Source organism: Ochotona curzoniae, unplaced genomic scaffold, assembly GCF_017591425.1.
Source record: "Ochotona curzoniae isolate NIBS_2020 unplaced genomic scaffold, NIBS_Ocur_1.0 contig_1, whole genome shotgun sequence".
Lineage (NCBI taxonomy): Eukaryota > Metazoa > Chordata > Mammalia > Lagomorpha > Ochotonidae > Ochotona > Ochotona curzoniae.
This window is the reverse complement of record NW_024464918.1, coordinates 26,949,399-26,961,182: the sequence shown is the minus strand read 5'-3', so window position 1 is coordinate 26,961,182 and position 11,784 is coordinate 26,949,399. Positions and strand designations below refer to the sequence as shown.

The following is an 11,784-nucleotide window of genomic DNA, read 5'->3' as shown; positions in this document are numbered from 1 at the left end:
TGTTCAAAAAGAACAGCTATTACATGATACAGGTCTCAGTATCAGTACCACAACGTAAGACACTATGAATTGAAGGAATGGACAATAAGCCTGCTATCTTGCCTTCTTCTAAGTTAGAGCAAAGGACAAACAAAGCTTTAATTCCTGTACTGTGTCTTACGTTTCAGCTCTCATGTCTTACACTTCATTTTTCCTTTCAAAATAGAGGAAAATGGTAACTTTGGCCCATGCTCTTTTCCTGGTCAAAAGTCACCCCATACCATTTTTCATTACACCTTCAAATCAGTGTTGGCCAGTTTTCTTAACATGCTGTTAGATCATCTCCCTCTGCTAGCTGCTCACTGACAACCTCTCTCCTCTCAAGCATGTCCATGCACTGCAGACCGTCTCTCACTTCTGCCTTGGAAGTGCTCGGGCAATGCGGCAGAGAGCAGGTACTACTCCAGAACCTGTGACTGCTATGACTTTTGGCAGCAAAACATCAATCTTGGTTTGAGCAGATGACTATGCCTGGCAACACCACTGTTTCTTTTTTGTTGTTGTTGGGGGGATAATAACAGGAAGTGTTCCGTTACAAACTCCTGAAAAGAATGGTAGGCGTGCTGCACTGTGAGCTGGGCTTGGACAGCTGCCTGTGGTGGCAGCCCACTGTGCCTTCCATACTGGGGTATGTGACTGAGGGCACGAAGGGCTGCTGATACCACTAGGTGCCTCCCGGGCCAGGCTGTGAGCCCAGCCCCTGATCTTATCTCATGGTCATCTCAGATACAACAGGATTTTTAATCTCAGGAATCAGATGCCATAAACGTGTTGTCTGGTCTCAGCACACACCTTGCACAATTAAGCCACTTATGTTTACAACTCCTGTACAAAGAAGGTAGTAACAGAGCGAAGATGAAGATATGAGGACATAGCTAATGACACTGAAAATCTCCAACTCATGAAAGGGATCCATTAGAGGAGATAAGAGTTCCAAACCCAGGACAGGCACGTTACAATGCCCTTAATCAGCAGGAAGTAACTCCAGAAGATGTGACAAAACCACACCCTTCAGCAACTCTCAGATTAAGGGTCAGAAACTCTGAGAGGAAAATGAATCAGATAGGTAGGTAGCTAGCTAAGAGTTAAAGCTGGAAGCCTCACTCCCCTCCCCACAAGCATGTGAATTCCACCTATCAAGTGTTCCCTCCCCGGACATACCTCCCCTCATGGGAAGGTCGGGCGGTATCATGAAACTACTCTCCCTCCCAGGCTCATATGAAGACTGGCAACACAGGGGGACAATCTCCCTCCGCATGGACACATGATGGAAGGCACCCGCATGAGTCCCCCACCTCTCCCATCCCGTCACACTCCACTACCGGCCCACGCATGTTGGTGATCTCCTCACCTTTTAAATAAACTTTAATGAAATAAAATAAAAGAAGAAGAAGAATAGGATCTCAAAGGTTCTATGCTGTGACTGAGACCCTCAGCTGGCTGAGAACAGCGAGATAAAGTAACAGGTCAATGAATGGCAGAGACAGAGTAAGTAGAAGGACTCAGTGTCCCTAGCAACTTTCTAAATGATGTCAGAAATGGTCAAGGGAGTAACCACACAGTGTTCAGAATCGTACACCACACACTCAGTGAATACAGGTGGCAGGTCGAAGATCAGTCATAGAATTCATTCAGAAAACTACCTCTAAAATTAAAATATCCCCATCTCAAACCCTGTAATACAGAAGAACGAGAAATCTCCATCTGCAGAAATAAGATTTCATACAAACATAAATATATTTAACTTTTCTTTTAACTGTAAGCAAATTCAGAAGATTGCTATAAAACAGAACACTATACACAGTTGTCTGTGTAGATCATACAAAACATAAAAACCGGGATATTCAGTGGGTGCTGGTGATGAAAACTTCAGGGCTGGAACTTGTTCAACAATAAATTGTAGGCCAATATAACTGAATGAACATGGCCTATCCCTATTGCTAATGGTTTTGTCAACTTTTGAACTTCAGAAATTCAGGATTTTCTCCTCCTTCCTCTGCCTGCTTTGGTCTGAGTCTGGCTACCTGTGCGGACAGTAAGTTGCTTTTTAAAGTCTACTAAGCAATCTGTGGCTTCTGAAACAGAAACAAAAGACTTGATGGGAGACTCATTTAAATCAAGATTTGTAGAGGGATGCGTCACTCTGCTGCAGCTTGCCTCTTCCAGTGCTGCTGAGGATACCCTGCGGAAAAGGTAAAGTTCACATTCAGCATATGGTATGCACTCTGTCCGGGCTTTTATCTACGTTGTCAGCACACATAACCTTTGTAACAATCCAACCAGGTGAGTACCATTGCTTCATTTCATAAATGAGGACACTTGGTAAATCGTATACCTGGAACTACACAGTTACATATGGAGGAATGAGCATGCAGACCCTAACCCCAGGCTGTCTGAAATCTAGGTCAGAAGACTAGTGTTGGCTGTAAAAAAAAAAAAAAAAAAAAAAAAAAGAAGTTCAGGGGAGTAAGCCATGGCTTCTGCTGTGCTATTTTAACACTGTAAGTCCACTGAGATGGTTATTCAATTCTTGGAAGAGACATGTGTGGGTGAGAGAGTTATACAGAGAAAGAAAGGTCGCAATAATTCTACAGTTGGTCTCAATATTTGAGATCAGTGCAGTGGCATATCAGGCTAATTCTCTACCTACAGAGTGCTGGCATAAGGGTGCCAGTTTCTGTCCTGACTATTTCATTTCCAATTCAACTCCCTGCTTGTGTCCTGGGAATGCAGCAGGGGATGGCTCAAGTCCGTAGGCCCCTCCACCCACGTGGGAGACCTAGAGGAGGCTCCTGGCTCCTGGCTTCAGATCAGCTCAGCTTTGCCCACTGTGGCCATTTAGGGAGTGAGCCAGCAGTTATAAGATATCTCTGTAAATCTGCCTTTCAAATAAAATATATTAAAATTTTTTTTAAATATCACACAACACAGGACAAGCAATACTTCAGAGTACATCTCAATTCACCTGAAAGCTCCTGATTCTGAAGACCTGGTCTTTATCTCTGCATCTGTAACAGAGAGACAAAGTTACAGTGCTGGCTGCAATGCTGTAATCACATCACCTCTCATCACTCTAGTACTTCCTGTGTTCTACGTACTGCCTTTCATTAACCTGTTACCATGAAGGTGAGCATTAGCATCCAATAGGCTTGGCTAACAAACGTGTTGGAACAATCACTTTAGAATGAAAAACCTATGAATCAATCTACTTCCAATCTGGACTTACAGAGCAAGAAGTTGCCAAGAGAAATTTGTCGCCTGCAAGAGTCACAACCTAGAGATCTGCAGGCAGCAGGTTAGGAGGGTTGGAGAGTCTGCTTTTTTAAAGTAGGTATTAGAAGACAACAGATTGCTTGGTGGGAATGAATCATTAGAAGTAGACAATAAGCAAATCTCAACAGACTAGAGCAAAAACTCCTTATCCCTTCACATCTGGTAAATTTTAACATCACTGGTGAATTTTAATCATGGCAATTAATAATGGTAACAGCAGCTAGCATTTATCTAGATCTTAATTCTGCCATGGAATATGTCTGGAGCTTTACTAGATAGGAGTCTCACAATCTAGGAAGTGGTATTCCTATGTAGGCAATGGCCCTGACCAAATCTACGACTGCCCCTAAATACTGGGCTCAAAGAAATGCATTTATTTCCTACAATCCTTCAGGTAGGCTGGCACACAAAGCTAAAGGTGGAACACGAGGAGGAGTCTGAATCTGCTCTGCTGACATGCTCGCTTCCCACACCTGCTCCTTCAGAAGAGACACTTAGGCAGCCTGTGTCATTCCCCTCTCATCTGGGCTTTTTGTTTTTTCTGGCCAGTTAAACAGGTAGTCTAATCCTAGGCTTTATAAAGTCTGAAATTAAACACATGTTTAGTATGATAGTGTCTCTTGCTTAAGGAATGATAATCTCGAGTGAGTCTCAAAAGCTGGCAGAATGAGTCACTCACTCACATAACCTCAACAAATAGTCACGGCATTGTTAGCAGCTGTTTCCACTGGAAGACCTTACCCAGAGCTCACACACTGGTCCTGGAGACCTCACCTGCAGTCTTGGGCTCGGGCTGTTCCTTGTTTTCTGACTGTTCCAACAGACTGAGGAGTCGGCCTTTTTTCTGTAACAGAAAAATCAATGATAAGATCATTTCTTGGTAGGGAGTTCATAACAGACCATATCTGTTTCTAGAAGACAAAGCTGTACCTGTTTCTCAGGTACAGCTCCAGGGAAGTTTTTCATTTTCTAATGAACAAGTATACACAACCAAGCAAACAAACAAACAAACCTTGTAGTGAAGAGAATGATCTCTGCCAAGAATATTACCCAAGAATGGGTAATGGAGTCCAGCAAAAACAGCCCACAAAAATTACACCACGGAACAGCAGTCTCTGACCAATGGGAGATTTGTAAGAGAAAAATAGCAGCTTCAAGATAGCTTCTTGAGGCAATAATGTCAGAAGAGCAAACTGGCTTGACGGGATAAATAACATAAAAATCCCAATCCCGATCACCACTTAGAGTCATGGACTCACAGGAGGTCTCTGTTTTCTGGCATTACAAGCAATGGCTTCCCATCTTCATATACAAAGTTGACTGCTGTTAGTAATCCTACGGAATATGGATTTGTTGCCTTATCTTTGATCGCTAAGCTAAGATTTCTTCTCAGTCACCAGGGTCAAGATTTTGCATTCTCTCAAGACTATCCTCACAAGGAAGTCAACAGAGCTCATCTTATATTATGTTGCTGGCAGAGAAAAAGTAATTTGGCAGAATGTTTCAAAAAACTTTACAAATTTTACTTTTAAGAGATCTTTTGTAAAGATATACTGAATGTCACAAAGACTGGTTGTCTTGTAATACTGACAAAATGGAAAGAACCTAAATATTCAATAATATGAGAATGGTTTAAACAACTACCTGAGTAATACAACAGAATTGCAGCCTCTTAAAAACTGAGCATCAGGACGGTCAGGTAGCTTTTCCCAAAGTACTCCACACATACCTTCGGGTTTCTCAGCCGCGGCTGCCGCTTGCCCTCCTTGGGTGAGTACACTGCACTGCTCCTTCCAGGCCCGTCTCCTTGGTTCCCCCTTGCACGCTGCAGGCAGGAGTCCACATGGCACTGATACTCGCTTAATGGCACCAAGGCTTTACAGAGATAACACTTCTCATTCCTAGCCAACCCAAAGAGTGGGAGAAAAAGCAGTCTGTAAGATTCACTTTTGTCTCTGGGCTCCTAGATATATTTCAAATTGTGTTTCCACCTCTCTTCTGCAACAAGACATGTCAACCGATGTAGTTGTGCTCAGCAGGATCACCAATAAAACCAATTCGATGCCAATCAAAAGGACTGAGTGATTAGCAGTTTTCTGGCTGTTTCTCTGCATCCTGCTGTTGGCAGCAGTGGGATGGTAATGAAATCAGCTCTTGTAACTACCTCAAACAATGCTGATTGCTCTTCAGACATAAAATATTCTATAAAACTCTTCTGAAATTAAGTGCATTAGCTTTTTCAAGAAGTTAAAATTTCAACAGAAAAGGGAGTACCAGGAGAATTAAATGAAGATGACATTTTTACCAGAGTGGATGAACTTGACTGATTAGCAGATCAAGTCTATCTGTATGCGGACTTCCTTAATTCCACAACCTGCAACATCAACTAGGAAGTTACTAACAGGTGGTTCTGCCAAAGTTTTTTCCTTAATTTCATACACTCAATTATTTCTGCCTTTTTATAACAGCAGAGTTTGGGGAAAGAGAGGAAAGTGTACCTCTGAGGTAATACTTGCTGGGTATCAGTAAAAATGAAACTATTTGGAGAAAAGAAAAGGAACATTTATTATTAAGTATTTTCTCCATGGAAGGCCCTTTGAGCACAATTTCTCAATTAAACCTAGCAAGCTGTATTAAGAACTATTCCCCCAAGGTCCTAACAATTGTCAGAACACAGACATATCTGAATCTTAAGAGCATCTTCTTTTTAAGAAGGTAGAAAATCTTTCCAAAGCATGCTATCTTAATCTTCTCTTTCCAACCACAGTAACGTGGTAGCTCAGTAACTACAGCAAGAGAGACTCAGATTAGCAATCAGTAACAATTTATCTGGAGGTCTTTAAAATAGGCAAAATACATTTCTCTCAAGCACTTAATTACCTGGAAGAATGCAAGCAAAATTCTGCCTTACAAGGAAAACCAAACCAGTATAGCTTTCAAGGTTTATCAATTATTGCAGAAATATTTATAAAATTACATCCTGCATGATGGACACTTCTGCAAAAGGAGCAAGACTTCGCAGTCAAGTAGGCTTGGCTTCTTCCAGCCATGTGATCTTAACCAGTTCTCTATAATTTCACTACAGCTTATTTTTAAAAGTAAAAATGGATAATTAGTCTATCCACTAATGTGAGCATCATAAGGCAAATAACACATATGGCCCAGTGACTGGCATGCAATACTGATGAGCAAAAAGAGCTATTATTGTTATTGCTCTATCAGATATATTCTAATGGATGTTGGAGATATAAACATGAATTAAAGCAGGCATCTGCCTCCAAATGGTTTACAGACTATCCAGGGACATATAAACCTATAAAAAAATTACTTCAACATAATGTAAAGTATCGGGCCAATCCAGTGGCACAGCAAATAATCCTCTGCTTATGGTGCCAGCATCCAATATGGGCACTAATTCAAGTCCTGGCTGCTCCACTTCTGATCCAGATCCCTGCTAATGGTCTGGGAACGCATCTGAGAATGGCCCAAGACCGTGCGGTCCAAAAACACCAATTAGGTCCCTCAAGCAATAAAGTGATTGACAAGTCAAAGAAATACAGAGTAAGACAGGAACACTGCCCATTTACTTACTTGTCAACGTCATGGTAAGTCTGAGTAGTTCTCCCACTGCCAGGCTTGCTCTTGGCCTCTTTTTGTCTCCGAGTCAACACTTCCAATCAGGGAAGGAAAGAGCAAAGGAAGGATAGGGAAGTAAGAGGAGAAGATATATATATAAATAAGCTGGCAGTAAACTTTGAATACAAATGATAAAATGTACACAAAAAAAAGAACAAAGTTTAAACCTCTGAGAAGTCTCAACCTTTGTAGTAACGGGACTAACACCTCTAATACATGTACCAAAACTGACTGCCACAAGACTTTCCCTTATTTCCTAAAAGCCATGAGAGCTGTAAGTAGTTTACACCAAGAAAGATTTCTTTGGGATTTCCTCCAATTTGAAACACTCAGGGATAGTCAAAATTTCCCAGTCAAAATTCTGTCTGGTATGACACACATTCTAATAAGAAACTATAAAACACAGCAATGATAGCTACATCTGAGTTACCTACATAAGTTCCAAAATATTGAGGAGTTGGCTTAGTGAGTTAAGTTGCTCCCTGCATCCCATATGGGCAAAGGTTTAAATCCCAGCTGCTATGTTTCTTCTTCCTTTCTTAAGATTTATTTAGTTTTTCTTGGGGGAGAGAGAGAGATCTACCATCTGCTGGTTCACTCCCCAAATGGTTGATACAGCCAGTGCTGAGGCTGGTCCAAAATCAGAACCAAAGATCTTTCCCTAGCTCCCCCATACGGGTGCAGGAGCCCAAGGACTCGAGCCATCCTCCACTTCCTTCCTATGCCATTACCAATGACCTGGATCATAAGTGGAGCTGCTAGCATTGGAACTGGCACCTGTATGAGACACTGACACCTCAGGCAGGGGCTTAGCCTGGTATGCCATGGTGCTGACCCTATGCTGTATTTCCAATTCAGTTGCCTGCTAATGCACTTGAGAAGGTAGCAAAAGATGGCCAAAGTGCTTACACACCTGTCATCCATATGGGAGACCCAGAACTTCAGGCTCCAGGGTTTGATACCATTTGGGAACTGAACCAGTAGATGGAGGATATCTCCCTTTCTCTGTTTTTCTCTCTAATTTTTAAACAAATGAATCTTTAAAAAGTATTCCAGCTGCAAGTGAACAGTTTCAACAACTTTGAACAGTTACCCACAACTAGTCTTTTTCTCTACAACAGGACCACCTCCCAATTCCAGTGAGTAGAGAGAGAGCCCAGATGATATACAAATACATTACTTCATGCAGAAAAAAGATGTCTGTTTATGTTACAAAATTATAACCTCTTCAGGGATCTTGGAGATCATTTTACCAAGTATGTTTCAGTCTTCATTCTTTGCAATTACAAAACAAAACAAAAAAAAACCTATGACCACTTCACACCAAACCCTGGTTAACTTCAACTCAAAATCTTCACAAGTTTGTGACATACATTGTGAAACATTTATTTAGTTCAAGGGATCAGCAAACCACATAGTATGCTGGTATTTTGGACTCAGCAGACCATATGATCTTTGTCATAAGTATTCAACTTTAACACTGTAATAAGAAAGATGCCACAGACTACATGGAAACAAATGGGTGTAGCCAAGAGCCAATAAAATTATTAAAAATAGCTCGTACCTGGTAGAATTTGGTCTACAATTAGTCCTAGTCTACCTAGCCAACTTCTTTTTCTTTTACTCTACTTATCTGAGAGGCAGAGGTATGGGGGCAAAGTGAGGAGACAGAGAGCTTCCATTTGCTGGTTCATTCCCCAAACGACTGCAATAGCTACGGCTGGGCCAAGTGAAGCCAAGAGCCAGGAGCTTCTTCCAGGTCTCCCACATGTATGTATGACCCAATGATCTGGGCCATTTTCCTTTGTTTTCCTGGAGCATTAGCAGAGCTGGGCTGGAAGTGAAACAGCTGAGACTTGAACTGGCTCCCATATGAGATGCTGCTGGTACTGCAGGCACTGACTTAATTTGCAATTCCACAACACAGGACCCACTTGCCTAGCCTTCTAATCCAAACTCCTACTCATAAAAAAAAAGTCTTCCATAAACATCCCTGACAAATAATCATTTCAACTTGACTATAGTTTTTTCACTAAAGGGAAGTCATTCCCTCCTCTAGACAGCAAATCTTAACCTGCAGAGAGGCATTATGAATATATTTACTACCTTTTCCACAAGTCACCTCTTCAATGCTCAACAAACTACATTGTAATCCTAATCTCCTTGCTTGTCTGCAACTAAAATGCAGCCTACTTCAAAGGATAGATCATAGCTATCTACTCGCTAAGCCAACCTCTAGAAAACACTCAGATGGCGGAGCCTTTTGAAAGGTTTGAGCATATCTAATCCTTATGTGATTCTCCCAATTGCTGTTACTACTTATCCCCATTTTAACTGCACTGAAACAAACAAACACAAAGGATTAAAATTTCACTAGGTATCACATCTGGTTAACAACCCCCTGCTATCCATGTTAACGGCTTCTCTTTTCTAAACGCCATCCAATTTGTTTTGTTTTCTTTTGAACACCAAACTGAACCCAATACTCAGTCTGACCAGTAAAGAGAAGATTCATGAGCTATTCCATCTAGGTTCATAATCCACTAATTCAGTCAAAGCTATACTTGCTTTATTAAGCTTCATCTCTTACCCTCCCAAATCATCTGTTATCAAGACAGATTTCTTAATTCTACATTAAAGGAACAGAATGTTATGTAATTTTCTTGCCCTAAATGCAGGATTTTGTTTTTGTTGCTGTTCCTTTCAGCTGAACACTCCAGTTTGTTGAAATCACATGTAGCCAGGACAGTGACTCTGTTGCTACAGGTTCTCTTTTCCAAATATGGTAAGAAAATGCTTTCTACATCTTCATCCAACTCACTGGTGAAAAATAATTCCAAATGATGTGGCCAAGGACACACACTGTGAGATGTTACTCAGAAGTTTCTTTTCTCTGGGTAGCTTTGTCTTTAATAACTCATCAAACAAATATTTGCTGAGAATCTTCAACGTGTAAACAATCTGGGAAGACAGGAGGTTACAAGGCAGGGTTCTTGTTCTTCAGAAGCTACCGTTGTCCAAGGCAGACAACACATGCACTCGAGTAACTACAGCACGAAGTAGGCAGAGGTATGTGCTGAAAAACAAGCTCACATGTACAAGCAACTAATGGCACGTTTGCCCCAGAAGATGATAAGGACACGTGTCTCTTTCCAGGGATTGGAAGAGGGAGGAGACAAATTTTTCACCATACACTTTTTGGAACTGTTGAATTAAAACTTAATATAGGACCTATTTCTAAAGTTTCATCTAACTCAAAAGATTTTGTGAGAAAAAGAAACATTTTCAGGACACAGTTGGAAAACCAGCTTCAAATCCACCTCTTACTCTACTATCAGCTGGCCTACACTTCTCTCACTTATATACAAGGACCCAAAGACAGATTTTATCAAATGCCTTGCTAAAATAATCTTAAAAGATTGTACCTTAAAGATCACAGAATCCTGTAAGGTTTTTTTTTTTCCTCTTTACTTCTTTTCTCTTTGACCCTATCTTAGCTACCAAGTATTTTTTCCAAAGGAAATACTTAGAAACCACTCCACAGACAGCACTAGAAAAAGTAATTGCTTCTACCACCTATATTAACCACTACTACACTGAGCACATTCAGTTCTGATTCATTTACATGTCAAGATTCCCTTTCACACCATGCAACTCCTGAACTCGGAGATTTTGGCTTTGGTTTTAGTGATCTCTTTAGCATTCACAGTAGTCTAACAGAGACTAGACATTAATGAACATTTAACAAATATCAACAGATAGTGGGAGGGAAAAAATCTTTCTCATGGGGACCTACCTTGTACCAGAAATTTTATGAACATAGTTTCCACAGTTTTAACAATAATCCTGCAAGTCACAAACCAGTATCTGTATATTTTATGAATGATAAAATATTAAATAGCTTGATCAAGGTCATAAAATTTAAAAAGGCACAAAGAATGCAAGGCAAATCTGCCTCTACAAAAGCATGTATCCTTGCACAGGAACAGGCTTCTCTGCCACAAAGACGGGACAGGATAAAGGGAAAAGGTGGCTAAGGAGTGCGTGGAGGGTGGGCAAGAGGAAAAGAATCTGAGGGGAGAACCTTGGTAAAAACTTGGCTGCAGACTACATGGTAATCCTGTTATCATGCAATGTTATCATTACAGCAGACTAGGTTAGTCCTCATAGCTGTTTTTTTCTTTGAAATCTATTGCCTTAACAAAGAAGCAGAAAAGTGTAACTTCCTTTAGAGGAGATTCTGATCTTGTTTTATGAGAATTGAGACATAGCCATTCTAACTAAATGTAGGGAGAGAATTCAGTACAAAACATATCCAGAAATCTAGCTACTGGGGATAGCAGTCACGTATCTCAAAAGGGAGCAATAGGGTCTGAGTACAACTACCAGAATAAAACTACCAGGGCAAAAACCCATACAGTACTAGAATCACGGAGAGCTGAGACATCTACAAAAACACTCACTCAGCTCTTCAGCCCCTCGATGGGAAATGCCCCAGGCACGAGTTGTGCTTAGGACTGGCACTCCAAAGGTGTAAACAGGGCAGTACTGCTTATCGATAGAGGGCACCGGCTTCAGAACTGGACAGATGGTTTCCAAGTAGTGTACTAACTGTGTGATTTTAATCAGGATCGATAACCTGTCTGAATATCAGTTTCCTCACCAAAACATAAAATGATGGTGACAGTGATCCTCAACGGGTTTGGTAAAGTTCCTAACGGATAATTTAAATAAAGCTGGAAGAACATCTAGTCCACAGAAATTACTCGGCAAACAAGTTATTATTGGGGACTGTAAACATTTTATTGAGACACAGAAAACAGGATATATAAAGTT

The 11,784-nt window shown here is 40.9% G+C and overlaps 1 protein-coding gene across 3 annotated transcripts in view; it reads right to left on the bottom strand.

Moving 5' to 3' along the window:
• Positions 1-1,653: 1,653 nt before the first annotated feature.
• The window catches only part of UIMC1 (ubiquitin interaction motif containing 1), a 71,480-nt gene continuing 61,349 nt past the window's right edge, over positions 1,654-11,784 (bottom strand). For all 3 annotated transcript variants that reach the window (XM_040963724.1, XM_040963812.1, XM_040963898.1), the window contains 5 exons: positions 6,904-6,982; positions 5,042-5,213; positions 4,087-4,156; positions 3,005-3,047; positions 1,654-2,221 (listed from right to left, as the gene is read on the bottom strand). In XM_040963724.1, the coding sequence (XP_040819658.1) occupies positions 2,014-2,221; positions 3,005-3,047; positions 4,087-4,156; positions 5,042-5,213; positions 6,904-6,982 (572 nt within the window). In that variant the 3' untranslated portion in view covers positions 1,654-2,013. The remainder of the gene's footprint in view (positions 2,222-3,004; positions 3,048-4,086; positions 4,157-5,041; positions 5,214-6,903; positions 6,983-11,784) is intronic.